Source organism: Falco biarmicus, chromosome 11 (genome assembly GCF_023638135.1).
Source record: "Falco biarmicus isolate bFalBia1 chromosome 11, bFalBia1.pri, whole genome shotgun sequence".
NCBI classification, from domain to species: domain Eukaryota; kingdom Metazoa; phylum Chordata; class Aves; order Falconiformes; family Falconidae; genus Falco; species Falco biarmicus.
In genome coordinates, this window is record NC_079298.1 from 10,019,628 (window position 1) to 10,040,572 (window position 20,945).

The window sequence follows — 20,945 nt, forward strand, 5'->3', positions numbered from 1 at the left end:
CGACCCACCCACCCCATATTTTTCTGTACACTGTGAGAATTTGAGAATTTGTAGCTTTGTGTCTAAATGAGCAACTGACCATGAATTGCCAGGTTAGAGCCATTAGGTATGAATTCTTGGGGTTTTGTTGTTTTGTAATAACCACTTGCAGAAACTTTCTCACAGCTTTTGCAGTTCAGTGTAGTGGTCATGCACTCTGTTTCCTGAATGCATTGCAGCCCAGCATATAATGAGTGGCCCAGCTGCAAGCAGTGTGGTTATAAAATAGCTTTTAAAAACCATTGTGTTACAGCGTCTGTGATTTTTTCATACCCTGTCCTGAAGTTACCTGTGCTCTTGGCTTGTTGAAGTCTGTGGTTGATTCGCATTTTTTCCCCCAGTTTGCTCCATTTATTTTTGAGCTGTCAGCAAATTACATCATGCCTTCTTTCAGGCCACTGGAATATGAAATGAGTAAAATTCATAGGTAATGCAGTAGTATGTGTTTGATATGTATTGGGGTAACTATAGTGAATATGACATACCTGCTTTGCTGAGATACCAGCCTCAGTCTTTAGTGTCAGAATCAGTAGCTTAACCATGGAACTACACTCTGTGACATTCATGATGAATTGTAGGCTCAGATATATTAATAATACTGGTTTTATTCACAGCAGTGTTGGTTTGTGTTTTTATGTCATCAGAAGGTATCATTAAAATGGTAAGAAGAATAACTGTGGTTTCATTAAATTCTGACAGTAGAGCCCCTGTGCCCATCTGGAAATGCTTCCTCGGTGCTTAGCATAAAATAGGGAGATGCTTTATTGAAGGAGGTTTCCGAAACTGCAGAAGCTAGTGAGGCCACGGTAGGGAGGGTGTGTGTAGGGATGTGGTGTCTGTTAATCCATTTTTCTTTTGTTGCATATGGTTTTCATTCACCTTTTATTGGGCTCTGCAGAACATATTTCACGAGCTGATGCTCTGGTTTTGTACCTGACTGTATTCCACACTGCAAAACCATTTTGGAACTGATTTTTCATGTTAGCCTGCTGTTATGAGGAGGCCCTTATTCCTGTTGCCTTTGGCAGTGAGGAAAATACAGACTTATGGTCTTCGTGAGTGTAATGCAGAAACAGGATGCTAAATTTCCCCACAGATGATATCCATTATGGACACACTCCATCTCTTTAGGGAATGACAAGAGCTGTAGAGTGGGCACATATGGTAATACTGAGTATTTTCTTTAGGAGTCATCAGTTCCTCACTATTGCCTTCTAGCGTGCTGAGATTTGAAATTGGTTTTCACAGTCCGTAAACATACTATCTTTGTTTAAAGAAATACTTTCAGTTTTTACATGCTTGTAAAGAATTTCATATCATAGATTTTGCAGCTTTGCCACTTATGTTGTAGGACATACTCTGCTCTGTATTACATTATTGCAGATTCACTAAATTACTCACATTTGGCTTCCACAATAAGTGTATTTTCAACTGATTTGTACCATGTGTAACTGAGAGCAGATTTGGCAATGTATGAGAGTTAAAATCGGAAGATCTTTCCTAGCAGCTTAGAAATAAATATCTGAGGATGGTGTCTAGACTTGTGTTGAGGTAGAGCTCTTTTTTTCCTGTTAGAAAAGCAAATCCATCATAAAGAAGAGATCTTGTTTCATAAAAAAAAAATTGATCTGGTGTTTTTGCTGTGTGTTACATAACTTTTCCTGTTTCCTCAGCCACCTTTTAGGTTTTACAGTCAGTTTTCTTTTTATTGTCATTAACAATCACAGTACAGTAGTGGACTCCTTGTGGTTTCTGCTTTAAGTTTAATTAAATGAATGTTTTATATGAAGTATTCACATAAGGAATTTCTTAAAGAGTTCTTAAAATCAGTCACCAAGCACAGCAGTGATTTTCAATATGTAACCTGTTAACTGTGACAATGAGTGACACTGAAACTGCCCAGTCACTGGAGTGGGGTAAAAAAATCTCATCTTCCTTCTCAACTCGGAGGTACATGCAGTAAATTGATGAAAAGCTGACTAATTTTAGCCCTTATGTAACTGCAAACAGGTAATTGTTAATGAAAGAGTTGATTCTGGTGAGATGTCCCCTTCCCTTCCCCAAGACAAATGTTTAATATTTTAATAATTATCCTGTAGGAAAGTATGACATAATCACCTGGTAGATTGCATATGTCAAATCACTTGGGAGAATGGTAAATAATAAAAATAAATTCATGGCACAGAGTAGTCTGGATCGTTGGATGAGCTGCAACACATCTGTGTTGCTGCTTGCAATATTGTCAGAACAATATGAGAATGATTAATTCCAGGCAGTTGACATTATTCTGAAAATAGCCTCCAAAAAGCATTTGGTGGTGTTTGGTGGAATTATTAATTCTAGATTATTTAATTCTATTAATTCTAGATTAATTCTAGAATGACCTTGTTTGAAAGGGGTGAGTTCAGTCCTTTGATGTGGGAGTGTCTCAGGGAGGTGTGAAAAGATTGTGTTACTGCTGTGCTAGTTATTTGTGCAACTCTTGTTGGAATAGTGTAGTTCTGTGGTACTATTTACTATCACTGGAATTTTTAATATAAAACTAATTTACAGTATTAAATGTTATCTTATATATTCTGATCTTTAAAAAGTTTAAAGAGGTTACTAAGGAATGGAAGCCTTTTGTAAGGGCTGTCTTCATAGTGTGGTGAAATGTTCTTACCCCTGTAGAAAAAAAGCAAGTATGAGGTTGTTCAGTGGGATGGAGGAGCTTTCTCTGGAAACCAATGTAACAAAGGTAGTGTGTGATTGTCAAAGTGAGAGGAGTGAAAAGAGTAAGGGGAAGCACACGGAGGTAGGGTGAAGCTCTAGGCAGTGTTTGATGGTGCACAGTTCTGCAGAAAGCTCAAGCTAGCTATTTATTGTAAAGAATATCATGAACATGAAGAAGGTCATTATTTCTAGGGGTGTTTTCCTCCTTTTATGCCTGGAGTCCAGAAGAATGTGACTTTTATAGTCTTTGTAATTAAATACATTGCTGCCAAAACCTGACTTAATTGTTGGTTTCACCTCCTAGATGGAAGAACTTACTAGACTGTGGATTTTGGAGAATGGCTTAGATCAAAAAGGCTCAGGGCTTCTCTTCTCAAACTGCAGCTTTCTGGCATAGGCCAGACCCAGACCATTCTGGCGGCTTGTGGTAACAAGCGAACCTCCTGGTGGCCGATCAGAGTGGTCTTTTCTAGTTGTGAACTTAATACTGGTGGGGAGTTTTCATAGGAAGCAGGTTTTTATTGGAAAACGATTCATCAAAACAGAGAGGTTTTATGGAAGCCCAAGCAATAGGTCTAGCGGGTTGTTTAGACATGGGTGGAACTTCTGATCAAAGGTGAGGAAAGCCTTCAGGCTCTGGGGGACCACGTTCTCCTGACGTGGTTTAGATTTGGGCTTTGATGTCTCACTGTTGGGTACGCCTGGATGAACGGACTGCTGGCTGGTCTGCGGGAGGGTCTCTCTCACTCTGTACTGTTGAATTTGGTTTACTTGTTAGAATCATCTTGATACTAAATCAAGGCATGGACTTAAACCTGGGATTTCTGTAACCTGGTGATGCATGTCGTGCCTGCTGGATTACTGTAAAAGGATCCACAAAAATATTTTTGGTACTGTGCTTTTGGCAAAAAATACCAGCCCCTGGGTTAATTCTGAAGTCAAACCAAGCCGAGGTTTTTGATTCTCGTACTTCAGCTGGAGGGGAGAGCTGTCACTGTCCTCAAGCAGGAATAAAAGCGTTCTGCAACAGCTCTCAAGAAAGCGCACTGCTACAAGACGATAATGATTGCACTGTAGTTGGAGAACAAGCATGTGGCATAACTCCCATCACTGCCTAAAGATATTACTTATAATCCTCTTATGCAGTCATGTGATACCAAGTACTGGGATAAGTCATTAATCAGAATATTAGTTGTGTTTATGTCATAAAGGCTTGTTAACTCCAACAATGTCCTGGGGAAAGTGCTGCTGAGGAATCAAAAGAAGAAAAAAAAAAAAAAAAAAGCTGTCAAGTTTCATTCTGTATCCATCCATATAAAATGCAGGCTTTAAAACTTCTGGCAATATGCCAGGATGTTATTGGCAACAGTACTTGCATGGTTAGTATAAATAGTGTAGATAACTGTTACATTTGGTTGCACTTTTACCCACATCCCAGCTCTTGGAAAAAAAAAAAGAATAATTTGAGTGTTGATAAATACAAGTTGACTAATGATTGTTGATAAATACCAGTTGAATAATGATAAACACCAGTTTACTAATGATAAACATTAATTATTAATAGCAAAATAGATGAAACCATTGGTTAGGGCAGGGGTGATTTGGTATTAAGCAAATTACTGGAGAGGGAAATCCTTCACCATGTATATGTGAAAAGTATCAATTTTCCTTTTAGTGCAGTGAATTTAATCTTTTATCTGCTTTGATTTTGAAAACAAATTTCTAGAATTTTGGAAGGGAACTATTTTAGTGCCTTCCCTGTGCTTTGAATTTGAACCTTTGGAAGGGTTTTATATTAACATGAGATGAAGTGTGTGTTTCTGCACCTGTTGAGGCTGATTAATCAAATGAACAGGAACGCTTTTATCAGGCTGGCATTTTATAGTATGCTCTTTTTTTATTTTCTACCTTACGTTATCAGCTTACTGAAAGAATCTTGACATAGGAGGCCAAGACAGTTCTGTCCTGACTCCACTGGATTTTAAACTCATTTCCCTACTATGTCTGTTCTTCTAACGTTGGAGATGAGATGGATGTTAGCATAGTCTGGAGTTCCTAGCACTTATGGCAGTAGGTGATTTCCCAAACTGGCTTTTCTGCTAAATTGTTTAGATGTTGGTTAGACCAGCTTGTTAGGTAAACTGTGGACATGATGAGGGCAACTAGGAATTAAGGACAGCCACAAAACACAGACTGTAGTGGAGTTTAAAGATGTACACTGCAAATTTCTTCAGCCTGCTGTGTGCCGTGTGTATTGGAAAAAGTAACCATCATCCTATGAAGGCTGGCAAGGGAAGCACCAGATATGTGTGTAACACTGTCTGCACCAATGCTAGGTATTATTTTAATCCCTACATCTCAAAATATATATATATACAGAGAAAGTGAGGTTCGTATCATCACTTGAATGTTTCTTTGATGATTTTATTGCATAATGTCATCTAGGGGGGGTTACTTTAGATGTAGACAATGTTATGTTTTGGTTCTGGAAAGCACTAACCAAACATCAGGGACTCTTGAGAAATACTTAAGGGTGTTTTACTCCATCAAGCAAAAGAATTAATGCATAATAATGTATGGATTGGTAGAAAACTTTAAGGGATCCACGTCATCACAGTGAGTTCTTAGATCATTGATTAATGTAGGATTGTCTTAAATTATCCTTAAAATCATCCTTCAGTTCAATACAGATACCAAACCTGGGGAAGGCAAGTCTATTTCCGGGGAGGAATTAAATGAATTGAGGTGTCTTTATAGTTTGGCTTTTGCCCTTAAAACAAACCGACGGAATCAGGGTGTTTGAGGTTGGAAGAGACCTCTGGAGGTCACAGGCTCAAGCAGGGCCCCCTGGACATGGCTGCCCAGGACCATGTACAGACAGCTTTTGAGTATCTCCAAGGATAGAGACTCTACAAGCTCTCTGGACAAGCTTTGCCAGTGCTCGGTTATTCCAATAGTAAAAGTGTGTTTCCTGATGTTCAGGCAGAGTTTTTGCCTGTGACTTCTGGTCCTGTCACTGAGCACAATGAAAAGAGTCTGGCTCTGTCCCATTTGCATCCTCCCTTCAGGTGTGTGTGTATATATATATATGTGTGTTATAGGAAACCCCTGAGCTTTCTCTTCTCCAGGCAGAACAGTGTCCCAGCTCTCTCAGCCTTTCCTCATAGGAAAGATGTTCCAGTCCCTAAATCATCCTCATCGCCCTTCGTTGGACGTTCTTGAGTATGTCCATGCACTGAGGAGCCTGGAGCTGGACGCAATACTCCAGGTGTGGCCTCAGCAGTGCTGAGCAGAGGGAAAGGATCTTCTGCGACCTGCTGGCAGCAACGCTGCTCTTAATGCAGCCCACTAGCCCTATTTGTGGCAAGGACACGTTGCTGGCACTGCACTTCCTCCTTGAAAGAAAAAGAAAATGAATTGTCTCGTTTTGAGAAAAAAACCACCTGAAGTACACGTATTGAGGATAGCTGTGCTGAGGGTGGAGATTTTGTTGAAAGGATATCCTTGTTTGACTGCAAGTATTTTTGAATATTCCCTGCCATATAGAACTACCCAATCTATTCTAAAAGTGTACACAGTTGAAATAGCAATTGTCGCTTTAGTAGTATTTGTCTAAGTTGTGCTGTTTGTCAGGGGTGGATTAGCAAGGTCAACAGAGAGTTTCTGTGGCAGGAATCCATCTGAACTTGCCCTTCAACATATTTCCCAAGTCATCTTTATTGGGCCTGTACGCCTGAAGGTATTTTGATTCATTTGCAGAGGATTATACTGTACGTAGGTACTGGCTGAATGCTGTAAATGTGTTCAATATATAAACACCTCTTCCTGCCAGAGGAAAGATGCTGGCAGTGGCTGGATGTGCGAGTTAATTGTTTTCCTTGCACTAATACCAAAGTTTTTGGCTTTCTTCAAAAGGGGAACCATCTGAAATCACAAAGAATAATACAGAAGTTGAACAGATTGGGGTGGAGGGTTAGCAGAAAGGGCGAGGAAGAAAAAGCTGTAATGCTTGACATAGACTGGAACGCTTCTGTTGGGAAGATTTGTTTGAAGAAGATTCTACTTTGACCATGGTTATAGTATTGGATTACTTACCTCCTTGAGTCTGTCCTTAGTAACTCTCCTAAATTAGAAGAATGTCTGGATTTGTGTCGCATGTTGCAGTATTCATTAAATACACCAGTAAAAAAACAAACAAACACACACGATTCTGTCATTCCTGAACGGTCAGCCACATGGTTAGTTCCTGTGCTTTATGTATGTTAAATACCTATCCTCACCTCAGGATTGGAACATATTATCACAGTTATTGAAACCAGAGTGGTAGGCATGATTTCCTATACAAATCTCGGTCTATAATGTTTCTTGATTAATTTGCATGTCCTTTGTGTTTGATTTCTAGTTCATGTAGAGCTTGATCATCAGGCAAATACACTTCTAGAATTGTATTTGTATTTGTTTTTTAAAAGTAATAATACCATCAAATCAGCTGTGCTTTGCATCTTGTGTTTTTTTTCAGAACTAAAGACAGTATGTATCACGCGCTGACTTACGCCACCATACTGGAGATGCAAGCTATGATGACGTTTGATCCTCAGGACATACTGAATGCAGGAAACACAATGAAGGAAGCTCAAGCCACCTGTCAAAAGTAAGTGTGGCGCAATTCAGTCAATGAATAGTCCCTTCATGGGAAAGTTTTGAAAGACATAAAGGCTAAAAAAGGACACGTAATTTCATAGAATCATAGGAAAACTGAGGTTGGAAGGGACATCAGGAGGTCTTCTAGTCCAGCCTCTTGCTTGAAGGAGGTTCAGTTATGAGGTCAACAGGGTTTTCAGTGGTCTAGTCTTGAAAACTTCAGTTTACTGCAGTATCTTTTTCTGCCAGTTAGATTTTTGTCATATCTGTAGCCCCAGTTCTGCACTGTCTGGAAGTTATTTACGGTTTACAGACACTGCAGGATCTTCCCATTTGGTGATGGCTATACTGTAGCTAGCTGTCTTTGAGTCAACTGTACTCCCACTTCTGTACACACATGCGCACGTACACACACAGAAAATAAATCAAAAAGCACCCTTGTCCCCTTCCTTCACCAAGGCAGATTTCTGCATGTGAAAGGTAAAAGACGGATCCCAGGAGGACCACGCTGACTAAGTTCTGTATGAAATATGCTGAAGTTTGTGTGTGTGGTAACATGACAGAGGGTTGGTGAGCACTAGAAATATGTTAGTGAGTGTATGGGTGGCCAGCTGAATGATACGGTTCTCTGTTGTTGATGCTTCATGTTCAGAATGACCAAACTCACTTTTCTACAGATTTAGGAAGAAATCTACAGTAGCTGATTCTATCAACAACCTTGTGCATAGGCAAAGCCTTGAACACTTCACTGAAGGTAACATCGTCCCTAACACACACAATGTTTTCCTTTTTTTTTTTTTTTTTTTTTTTTCTTTTCAATCTGCAGTTTGAATTGTGTAGAATTGTTCACCCAGAGTGTTTTTGCAGATTGTGAGTTCACTGACAAAATCAATTATTTGGCATGTGCTGGATCAGTGTCTTGGCAATTGCTGTGTTACCAATGTCTAGAAAGTTTCTAGATCCAGGAATTCCTGGAAAGCACCAGAGAAATTCCTGCAAAGTTTCTGTACCTGTGTGTCATTTCTGTTTGGGGTTACCTCAGCAGTCTAGAACTAAGCACTATAGCAAATTTTGAAAAGATTTTTCTCAGTTTGAGCTTTGTGATCTTATTCCTATCTATATTAATGAGCTAATAAGTGGTTTTTAATTACTTTGTGTCTGATTTATTTGTTTTCTTACCCTCGTCACGTGATGCTAGAGGAAATCCATGCAGAAATCTGCTATGCTGAATGTTTACTTCAGAGAGCAGCACTCACATTCCTCCAGGTATGGATTCCTGTGTGGCTTTTTTGGAGGGGGAAGAAAAAAGTGCGTACTATACAGGTTTCTTTTCTTAAAATTAGTGAAATGGTAGAAGACCCTAGTTTGACCTAGTGGTGTAGGAGTCTCACCTGGATTTTTAAATCTGGATTTTATCTGGACCATCTGCTGATGAGATAGTAGAATGTGGGTTTTTTTATCCCTAATGATTATCTAAAAATCCTTATGTTGATACACGTAGCACTGAGTCCCCTATGATGCCCTTCTCCAGTCCCTTTTGAATGTGTGCAATTAACGGCAGTAAGCACCGATTTTCAAACACTGTGTGCTGAGATATCGGATTAAAAAAAAAAAAAAAAAAAGAGATGGTCATTGAAGCTGTGCTATGCTAGAATGCAAGCAAGACTTTCAAGACTTTTGTTTCAGTCAGGTTGGTTTGCTTTCCCAAGGCTACTTCCTCACTTGTTTGCTCTTGAACAACTAGTACGGTCTGCATAGCTAATAGGCTCCACACATGCTTTTTGCTAAACAGTGCTGCCTGTCTTTAAAAGAAGGAGATCTCTCCCTCTTCTTTGAATTTTATCTGTCTGTACTAATGAAGCTTGATTTTTTTGATGGATCAACATTAGCAATACTTACTTGGGCTTCAGCTTGCGATTTAGATTGTTAATCATAGTTGAAATAACTGATTTTTTTCTTCCTGATTTGGCTGTACTTGCTACATGACAGTGGGATTGCTCCATCTTTGCAGAAGGGATAATAAAAGTCACGTTCACAAAGGGCTTCTGCTTCTTGGATCAAAGATGCTGATTGAGAATGAAATGCAAGTGGTGATTTTATAGTTGTTGGGAGTTGCCAGATGGGCTCTGATTTATGTTGTTTATGATAATTTATGAACCATGTAACCCTTTTCAGCAATCTGCCGTGCCCCTCTGCTGGGAAACTACTGCTTCATAGAAAAAACAGTAGTCAGAGTAGTTTCTTCTGAAGGTTTTTAGAGTGCTGACGATGGTGACTTTATGGTAGGATGATGGACTTTGAAGTGGCCAGGGTGTAGCCACCTATTTCCATATTCCTTTGGGATCCTTTGGGATTAGTAGCCTCTAGCACTGAGCACAGTTTGGTTGATATCAGAAGCTATGGAAGCAAGGTTTTTCAGAACTTCTTCATTGTGCCTGTAAGAAAAGAGTGTTTCAAGGCAGTGCCTCTTGTTTTTAAGCACTATTTTCACAGGCGTCTGTTTTTAAAAGCATTTATAGGTATGTGAAAGATTTAAGAGTAAGAAAATAATTTCTTGTCCTGTTCTGCATAAAGAATGTCTGTGTATTTGCTTCCTCTTCTATTCTGTGTTTAATTTTTCATGAACACATGAACTGGTTTTAAAAATTAAACAAACGCACTTGGTTCCAACAGCTATTGAAGTGGGTTAGATTTGAAGCTTAGTGTCAATGACCACATCCAGTTGAAAACACATTAAAATTAGTTTCAGGATTTTTCAAGGGCTGTACTATTCTCACATTATTTATCTCTGTTGTTGGTATCATGAGTATTCTGAATTTAAACATTTTTAAACCATCTTCTTTCCTCTTTCCATTTTCCATTCAAAGGAAAATAGAACTGAACCTTTACATACGGTTAGGTATGCTGTACCTCACCCCAGCTGCTAGTTAAAACCTGACTTTCTTTTTCTACAGAACAAAGGAAAAAGGAAAGCCATTTTTCTGTGGTTATTTCTTTTGCATGTGATTGGGATTCAAGTCTCTGGGGATGTATCATCAGAAATTACATGCTCATTTATGGTTATAGTTTCTGTCCTCAGTTATCATTCTTGATAAAGTTGCTGAAGGATGACTGTAAAGGACGTAGGCTGGTGGTGGTGTTGCAGGCTGCAGGAGTAAGCCCTGCTCTTCAGTTCGGGTCATTAGGCTTCCTATACTAGTTTACAGAAAGCAAAGTCCGGAAGATGTTGAACTAACTTTGATTGGATTGAGTTATCCTCCTGACTTACGGAAGGATGGAAAGCTCTTGGAGGCAGGTTCTGTCTCTGTTTACATACCTATGAACACAATTGGGCCAAATGTTCATCTAACCTATGCTGTTTTCTCCACAATGCCTTATACAGCCTCTTAAAATACCATCACAGAAAGATCATCTCCTAAATCACAGGTAGTCTTCCTATCCCAAAGTAACAGCAAGTATCAAAACAAGCCAGAATGACAGATTATATGCAATGAGTGAGGCAAGAAACTGACACCAGAAAGTTTCAAGACTGAAGAGTTCTCTCTTCAGGTTACAACTGTAAACTAAGGGCCCCCAGATACGCTTTACTGTAAGTTCTCGGTGCGTTATAGCTTGTAATGTAACATGTTATCACGCTAGTATGGATCTCATAGATACTTGAGTATTGAGACCAGAAAAAAGCATATCCTGCACAGCTTTACTTTTCCTTGTTCCTTTTTAGGATGTGTAACTATATTCTGTAGGCTCCTGAGGATGGGCAGTTATTCGTATCTGGTGCTGAGTCAGGAAATGCTCAGACCTTAACTGTGCTGAGGGACAAATGACAGAAAGGTATTTTTTGAAAGAGCCACAAATGCATGTAACTTAGGTGCCGCTCATTAGCTTTGTACCTGTGTTCAGTACTGCAAGTTCAGATGGTCCAGAGGTCACAAGGGCTAAACTAATCACAGAAGACATCAAAATAAAGTGTACATGTTTGAACAGAGTGAAAAATATTTTAATATAGAAAGGAAATCCTAAATCTGTGTATTGTTTCTCAGAGACTTACATTGTCTGTGTCATGACAGTTATGTTCAAGACACGTTCATCTCAAGAAGACAAAAGCCCTTTATGTGCTTACAAATTCATGTTGCTAACCTGTTTCCATTCTAACAGGATGAGAATATGGTTAGCTTCATAAAAGGAGGCATCAAAGTCCGAAACAGTTACCAAACATACAGGTAAGTTAGAGTGATGATGTGAATAAGTGTATTCTTTCAGTAAAAAATGCTGACAGTCAAATAGTCCAATTTGCAAATTAATTACTGTTGTATTTATTGCAGCCTTTATTGTGGGCCTCATGTCTATAGCCTTTCTCAGCCCACACAAATTCCTCCTTTGCCTAACAAAGGACATTGATATTATGGTTGATTTGGATTGTAAAGATAGTGGACCCTAACGCTGTTAACTCCCAAGGTTTGCCTACTTCAAGTACTATATCCTTGAAATTATGTCAAAAAATAACTTTTCTAAATGATGTAGTGCTCTGTGTCTGTATAGCACAATTTGGAGGTCTTGCAGTCATTAGGCACAAGTAATGACATTTCTTTATAGTTCAAGCTGCACTTTTTGGAACATTCAAAACCAGTAGCTGAAGCACAAGTAATTCTATAATAAATGCATGAAACTAAAAGAAAATTATGAGACAATAAACTGAAGAGCTTGCAATGAAAAGTGTAAGTGGCTTCAAACAAAGATTAAACAAATTTCCAGGAAACAGATTTATAGGGGCTAGTTAGCATAGTAGAGCAGATGCAGTCTCTCTGCATCATGAAGTCCCTGAACAGACAATTCCTAGAGGTTGCTTTTCCAAGCATATACCACTGTCTGAGTGAAATTTTTGCTTAGCTGGGCTTTTAATCTATTTAAATATGGCAGTTGTTCTACTCGAAAGAGAAAGCATGTGCTATTGGAAATGATAAGCAGAGTTGCTTATCTGAACTCACAATATGCCCATTACTTAGTGTCTGCAAACCAAAAACATCTGCTTAAGCAGATTTCTTTTCATCTAGGAAGTTACGGAGAGCTACTTTCAATATACACAAAAGCTTTTGAAGTACAGTAGTAAATTCTGAAAATTACATTAAGATGTACACCATGGGAAGCATAATCAGTTGTGCCACAGTAAATTAGTATATGTAAAAGCAAAGTGTTATAAATCTAGTAGCCCTTAGGTGGTCTTCTGCAAAAGAATGCTAATAACTTGCATATTTTTAAAACATGTATTTTAACAAAGGGAAAGTTTGTATGTGAGATTGGCAGTTGTGTTTTTTGTACTGTACCTTTGATGTAGGAAGAAATAATTGTTTGCAGTTTTGGTGAGAGCATGGTGCAACAGGTTACAGAGAAAACAATGAAATACGGAAATGGGACTTCACTTGTTTTGATTGATCGGTATTTTTACAACATAGTTTCCGATATAAAAAAAGTCATCTTTCCTTTCCCCACTGTCAGCAGTACTGCTTGATAATCTGCAACAACAGTAACACTACAAAGACAGGAGGAGTAAATGTTGCAAAGATACAATTTTTAAAACTCTCTTTCAGGGAGGGAAAAAGATGGAATGAAATAGAACAAAATTCAGAATGGAACATTTGCTTCTTGACAGTGAATAAAAAGTATCAGAAAACTTCACAGTAGTACAGATTTATGTGAATAATTTTAAAAACTGAAAGCTAAATATGCATCATGTTTTGTTTTATTTTAGGACTTTAAATCTGGGCTCAGAACAGCCACAAAAAGTCACATGTCTAGCAGACACAAAACAGCATCCAGTCCAGTTTCTCCAGAAGTATACTGAAAGAGGGAGAGAGATGACAGTGTCTGTATTTGTGTGGGTTGAAGGCAACTCTAAATGCAGGTCCATTGTAAAGGCTGCAATTACAATGAATAGTCCTATATCTGTTGATAACAACCAGCAGATAAAAACATGACAGCCTGCACACAAGTATATGGCTGCCATTACGACAGTGTTTTTCTTTTCCTACTAATCAACAAAATAAATTAAAATAGTAGTGTGAAAGACACATACCTACAGAAAGCTTGGAGACAAAACAGATTCAAATCCAGCTGGATTACACAGGGAAACTACAAGGGAACACTACAAAGTTGAGATCTATGAAAGTTAGAAGAATAAGTGAAAAGTAAATTCCGCTATACCTGCCCGTTTAAAAATATTTCTTACAATTGTCTTCTCCTGTAGGTAACAAAATGTTCTTTTGAATGAACATGCACAGAAAGAGAACATCTAATCCAGGGATTTGTGAAACTCAAATCAAATTTGCTAGTTTAAACTTCCTGCATTGCCCCATCGTATCTTCTTACAGTTGTAACGGTTAGTGTTGCTCCCAGCAGCCACTGTAGAAATATTTTCAGGCAAAAATACTGCATCTGTTTGACAGGAATTCATCTCCAGGACTCCATATATTTAAATTGATAGTAATGTGACATAAATGTTTTGTAGATAAGTCCAACAAAATGTTGTTCACATGGATGAGATGGCAAATTGACCTTTTTTGAACTACTATGTCATTTGAGATAATTGGGTTACTTTCTTACTGAATTGTAATTAATCATTTTATTTACTGACAAAGTAACAGAATCTTGCGCGTTTTCAGGGAGCTGGACAGTCTCATACAGTCTCCGCATTATGTCAAAGGAGAGAACCATCTTCATTTTGAGGGAGGTGTAAAACTTGGAGTTGGAGCATTTAATCTGGTATGTCCTAACTGTTCTTCTCTTGAGCTGAAGTCCTGCAGCCTCCTGAAAATGATCCTAACTTAAGTATGTGTTTAATCAGTGTTACTAATCATATGGTTAAAATCAGGTGTATGCACTGACACTTGCAGGATCCCAGTGCCTGGTCTAAGAACACCAGGTAGTAATACACTTTAGAAATAAAAGAGACTACTACCTGCAGCATGGACAACACCGCCCTGTGTGCGCGGACCCGCTCGCGCATCTTCATGGGGAGATTATCAGGGTGTTCGTTAGCCAAGTGACCAATGTTTGGGAGGCACTTGGAAGGGAAGATGTTACGATCTCATGAGAAGAGACCCACTGGGATGGGGGCCAGGAGAAGCCTTGCGCAGAAGCAGCTGTTGCCTGTGTGTGTTGACTTCCGCTTACTGTTTAACAGGCACTTGGGAAGCAACCAGGGACTTGGCTGTTAGCAGGGCAGCTGGTGGGACAGGGGACATGAATGGGGCCTGGGCTGCTGCTCAGGCCACTTTTGGCCGTTGGTGTTTGTGTTCTGGTTGGAAAGCAGGTGGTGAAATGGTACAGGATGGTTCCTGCTATGTCAGAGAGGCATTGACCGAGAGATGGTGAGAGGTGATGTGGTTATTCAGGTGATGGGCTGCAGAAAGTGCTTGGTGCTTCTCCTTGCTTGCATGACTTTGTGTGAGTCTGGCACATGCCCAAATGTTATATTTACTGCACAAATGACAAATCTGTCATGTGCGGTATGCATCCAGTATCTGAAACATCCAAGAAGTAGTAGAGTTACTAAGCATGTGCTGTGTAAACGTATTTCTGTGCGGGGAATCCTGGAGGCACAAGGTCCCTATATTAAACAGATATTTATGTTCAAATTGCATGCAAAATATAGTAGGTGTATATATTTACCCAGAAAATCATCAGGAGGCAGCTGGCAGCTGAGAGGCAGAAAGTCTAAGTTACTGCATAACTGTTGCATTTCTTTCTATAGACATTGTCCATGTTTCCTGCACGGATTCTGAGATTACTGGAGTTTGTTGGATTTTCTGGAAACAAGGTAAATGTGAACTAAATAGTATTGGTACATTCCCCTCACTCTGAAATTAAAAAATGGAGACAGGAGTTTCTCTCTTCTTCCTCACACTAGCTGTAACCCTCTGAAACACTCCAATTGGGATCACACGTGCGCATCGTTGGCACTGATGCTTTCATGCAGCTCAGTTTTCCTTTGTGTTTTTGTCTGAACTGGTACACTTTGAAGGTTGTGATACCATTGCTTAGGGATGTTACAGTTCTGAAACATGATAAATACAATGGTTAAATACAATTATGTTGACATATTTTTTAGTTACTTGTCTTCTGATGTATGCTTGTGCTTAGAAATCCATTGTCAAAAGTGTATTCTTAACCTTTAATATATTAGCTTACTTATTAGTTACTGTCGTTATGGTATCTGAGTGTCCCTGACAGGTTCCTGTGTGACATCCAGTTGGGAAAAAAGAAATTCAGTTTCATTTCTGATTTTTTTTTTTCCTCCATGTCTTTAATAGCAAGTGGTAACTTGAGTGTGGCACCGAAATTCTCTTTGCCTGAAAAAGTGCTTTTTTGCCTAGAGAGTAACCAGTCTGACCTGTGTTGTTTGTGCATGCAGTTTAAGGACAGAAGTTCAGTAATGAAGCACCAATAAATTCACATGAACCTCAGTTATTCTGCAGGACAGGTGCACAAAGTGCTGTGTTAGTTTTTTGTGGATTTGTTTCAAAATAGGATGCTGAATTGATGAGAATATCTTGGCCTTGATACCCTGCACCTGCCCTTGTCTCTCATTCTACCAGCAGAACATGAGATGCATTCAGATTTGGGTTCCTGGATTAAGAAAACACAGTTTGTTTAACCTAAACCACTAGTCACATTTCTTTCCTAAATGCTAGGTAAGGTAAATGTTTGATGTCCTGCAAACACAACAAAAACTGTATAAACAAGTTAAAATGTCACTCTCTTGTAATGCTTTCTCTTTACAAAACAAGTTTCAAGGAGAAAAATGTTTCCATAATCAGGGCTGCAACCTTATGTGACAGGTGAATGAGTGTCATCACCATTTTATTTGTTTACAGGAAGGATCTTATATCTTATGATTATTTATATGAAAATAAAATATCTTGTTTAAAAGCAAGGAGCTTCTGGCAGAATGTGGATTAGAACTTGGAAATTTCCAGGAGCTGTTTCACAGGCAGTAGAGGCAAAAATCAAATAGTTCTGCCTGTCAGTTACAAAAATGAAGAACATCTAAAGCAAAATATTCTTCTAGAAATGTAAAGGCAATTCAAATTCATATACCAGCAGAGTTCTGAGAATACTTTGCTGAACACTCATTACTGCAGATGAAAATTGTCCCTCTAATTGAATTTCTGTTGTTTTCTTTTGGCCCTGGGATTTCTTGTATGGCTATGAGTGGGCTGATATTTGTGTTGGTGAGTCAGCTCTTGTTCCAGATTTTTAATAACTCACTGAGACATGACCTAGATTACCATAAATTTAAGCAAAAACCTGTTGTCTGTGCACCATAAAAAAGGAGTATTTTAAACATGTTGATCAAAGCTCATTGGTGGCCGTTTATTTTAACATCCCAACAAAGGCTTTCTGCATTTAACATTTGTCAGTCAGATGCCTAAAACCAAAAGCAAAATTGCCGTTGCCATCCTTTCCAGTGGTGGTTTTCCAAAGCTTGCAAGAGGAAGCTGTCCCCTGCAGTACAGGCAGGAGTCTAGAGGGTGAAAGGAACAGTGACAGAGAAGAGCGAAAGTGATGCGTGCCATGTGCTGCACCCCATCCAGATGAAAGGAGTTCGGAATACATCTGTGTTTGATCTTGCAGTCTTTTCCATTAAATGCTCGTGGTGACCATCAGGTTGTGCAAAGAACAAAAGAGCTGTGATTAATGCCTTGGGCTGTTTACAGTTACCTGAGAGAGCTACAGTGCACTGGGGGACAGCTTGCTTTTGTTGTGGATCATGTGTTTGTTAAAACTGGATGTAAAATTGCATTGTGATATCTTCCACGATACTAACCTGCCTTGAAGCCAACAAATTTGCCCCTAGGGACTCTTCCTGTCTCTTGGACATGTCACGTCTGATGGTAAATGAGGACATGCCCAAAGCTTCGTTAGTTCCTAAGCCATTTGTGGGCACTGTAGACAACATGATCAACTTAACAGCAGTCTGGAGTCTCAAAATAGTAGCTAGGATAAGATCAAGAAATTATAAAAGTAGCCTGAGGCCTTTTTTGTTCCCTTCCAGTCCAAGATGTGCCAGTTGTGCCCTTCCCACTGTTCAAGCTCCTTTCACCGGTATCGTTAGTTAAAATACAGGCTTGTTTGTGTTCAGTGGCGTAGGGCCAGTGTTTGGGCATTGGGGTTCAATGCAGTTTTGCCCAATTTCATGAGGTTTTGTGGGCAGAGGTATGTATTACACACCGCTGGGCATGCTGCGCTGGTGAGGCATGCCTGCCTTACTCACTGGGCAATAGATGGAGTGTGTGTCCCATCTGGACTTTGTGTGTTTAACAATAACTAACTTCTGGTGTCAGATCAGAAGGGTCCTTGCAGTATCTCCCATGAAAGCACTGAACCCTTCTCACTGACTCCACCAGGTCTCAGGCTAGTATTTACTCTTGTTCTTATTTGGGAAATGATTTCAAATCCTGTGTTGCTAAACTGTAGAAAAGTTTGACATGAGCCCACCATATGTTAAGTGCAGTTTGTCAGGGGGTCAGATGACAGCCTGATTTCAGGTGAAGACAGGGAAACTTTGAGATGGAACCAGTTTCTTTCAGATTGTACTTTTTGATGTGGGAGGACATTTTTCCCAAAGCAGCTGAGCCGAAGAATACGTGTCGATTTGTAATAAATCGACTTCACTTTTCCACTATCGCCAACAGAATTGCGTTTTGGTCTCTTCTGCAAATTTTAAATGAAGATTAAATCTAAAATTACTTGAAACAATACATTCATATGCCTTGTCTACCAGTTTCATTAGTTCTTCGTAAAAGCTGTTAGTAGTAACGATCCTCCTTGCTAAGCCTGCAGTCATGTGATCAGGTTATGGGACTTTGCTTTGCTTTCATTGTCAAGATCCCTAATTAAGAGAGTCATTTAAAAATACCAGTAAAGAGCTTTCACTTCAGGAAAGTAGATGGATTCTGGGCAGTGACAGCTGAAATAAGTACAGACCAGCCTCAGCGTGGTCTGATAATGGATTTGAGCATTGTCTGTGTTCATCCTGCATTCGCTCTGGGAATCCCCACTGCTCATGTGAACGCCAGAGCACTGGATGTCTTGGGACAAGGATTAAGTCAGTGAGATACTGATGGAATGTAATGTAGTGGCAGTCTGGGGAATGAAGAGGTAGTGGGATGTTATGAGCAACTGGCACGGAAAGGTGAGAGTTAGCATATTGGATCACATTTGTCTCTAAGAAGTGTCATGGCTCCCTGCTCTGTGTTATACCTTATGCCCTTCAGAGTAATTTACGTTTTGTGTGAAAACAAATGCTAAATGTGTTAATGGCATTTAAGTATTTTGGAGAAATTACTAGAACTCATTGCCTTGACACCTGTTTTATATTTCTGGTTGGAACTTTGTTCAAATATGTAGCAAATATGCTCCGACTTTGTTCAGAAGCTCATTCCTGGTGTTCTGGGATTGCTCGCTTCACCTGTGGCACAGGTGTGGGAGATACTTCTGGGTTGGTTATGGTTAGAAGGTGTGTCCTGACAAATACAGGATGGTCACTTAGTGACTGGCACCAGTGAGTGTAGTTTGCTTACAGAGTTTCTCCTTAGGCTCAAGTAGTCGCTGCTTGTGATCTGGTTCTGAGATCCTCCATGTGATCCCAGGTGAGGATTACATGGGGGTATTGCCCAACTCATGACACCTCACCTAGCTGATTAGGTTGGCCGGCTAATCTCCGTAGGCTCCCTGCGGAGAAAGAGTAGGTGCTTGTAAAGGTGTGTCGTGCTGTCTGACCTAGGCTTCTGTGCCTTGCAGGAATACTCTGTCTCTACCAGCCACAGGGGGGGCCCAGGGGGGCTGGCTGGCTGAGCGTGGGATCTAAAACGTGTTTCCCAGCGACACCCTTCATCGTCCCATCTTCCTGGGGATCTCCTCGTAACAGAAACAGTTCGCAAGAGTGTTTTTGAGGAGAAGCAGCTTTGTTACAGCCTTTTCTACAAGCAAGCATTGTAGTACTAGTAACAACTGCTTCTGGATCTCTCTTTTTCACACTGTGTCCACTCATTACGCTGCTTTAATATAGAAGGTTTGGAGTATTCAAGTGGCAGAGTGCAAAGTAAGCATTCTTCAGCACCTGTACTGGGCAGCATAGGATTATGAACATACCACAGAGTGAACTAACTGGCTTGGTGAGCTTCCCGTACCTCCTGTGTAACTACTGCTCTTAGGAATTCAGGCCCAAATATGCCAGATTTCCAACGCTCTTCTGACGAACAGGAGATGTTCTTAATCCAGTGACTTCACAATTACTGCTTTCCAGGATGCAGTCCCATGTAGGCGGGTGTGGGTCGCGTTCCTTGTCCGTATAGATAATAACTTTGTGGTTCTCTCTACTAAGATACATTTCTGCGGCTAAAATACATAAGTGAGATCAACTTGACAAAAGCTTAAATTATTCTATATGACTAATAAAATCTGTTTCTGTATCATTCTTTGTGCTATTCAAAGATGTGATCAGCCTTCATTTTATATGTATTTTTATGTTCTATGGAAGATAACGAACACTGTAAAGGCCTGGTACTGATGTCAGTGAAGGCTCAGTGAAATATCCAGCCTGAAGATTTTTCTCTTCAAAAAAAATGTACTTTGGAAATCTAATTTGGAATTTTTTTCTGCCAAAATTCATTCCACAGAATGTTTTGTCTTACTTTTACCTCAGAGTGTTGTAGTGGTACTTCTTTTTAAAAAATCCAAATATTTGTGGTTTTCATCTGGCCAGTTTAAAGAAGCTGGATAGATCATATTTTGTTACTTACCTGTATCAATCAAACTTTTTGCTCTTGGCAGAAATTGAAGTTGGCTTTATTTTGCAGAGTGCTTGATTTCCATTAAGTCATTGATTTTCAGTAATGATTTTACTATCTTCTAATTTCTTTTGAAGTGGCATGCAAGTCAGAATTTTCACTATTTTGTCCTGGCTAGTTGTTGTACTAATTGACATGCAAATATGTGTGTTAATGGTACCTTTCCCTGTAACAGTAATTGATGTAATAAGGTAAGATTTAAAAAAGAAAAAAAAAAACCAACACAAAATAGCTGATTTATGTGAAAACACTTAAACACACTAGTTAAGTGAAAAAGTACATGTATGATGAAAATTAGAATATAATTACAGGCTTCTGGGTTTACACAATAAGTGGTAAGGGTGAGGTAGTGTAACATCCCTCTGTCGGCAAGGACGCCCAAAAGATGAAAATCTGTTTTGAGGTCATGCTCTGAGCGCTCTCTCTGATACCTTCTGCAGTGGCTCCGATAGATATTCCTCAGGGCCCCTATTTATAGTGTAGTTGGTTTGAAAGGATGTCCTTATAGTCACATACATCATGTTCCTTTAACTTTCCATTGCAGTTACAGTGTTAACTTTTAGGCAGAATTTTCCCCAGCTCACAGTGGATGTCTTACTGTGCATATTTACTAGTAGGCAGATCTCATGTTTAGTATGTTTGCATATTTATGTTCTTGCTGTTGATACCATGGAACCAGTCCTATAATGGACTGCTAAATGCTGT

General features: G+C 39.4%; 1 protein-coding gene across 3 annotated transcripts in view; it reads left to right on the plus strand.

Annotated features, from left to right (window-relative positions):
- TTC39A (tetratricopeptide repeat domain 39A) overlaps positions 1–20,945 on the plus strand; it is a 54,378-nt gene that overhangs the window by 12,086 nt on the left and 21,347 nt on the right. For all 3 annotated transcript variants that reach the window (XM_056356721.1, XM_056356719.1, XM_056356720.1), the window contains exons 3-8: positions 7,271–7,402; positions 8,070–8,146; positions 8,591–8,658; positions 11,548–11,612; positions 14,049–14,148; positions 15,140–15,205. In XM_056356721.1, the coding sequence (XP_056212696.1) occupies positions 7,271–7,402; positions 8,070–8,146; positions 8,591–8,658; positions 11,548–11,612; positions 14,049–14,148; positions 15,140–15,205 (508 nt within the window). The remainder of the gene's footprint in view (positions 1–7,270; positions 7,403–8,069; positions 8,147–8,590; positions 8,659–11,547; positions 11,613–14,048; positions 14,149–15,139; positions 15,206–20,945) is intronic.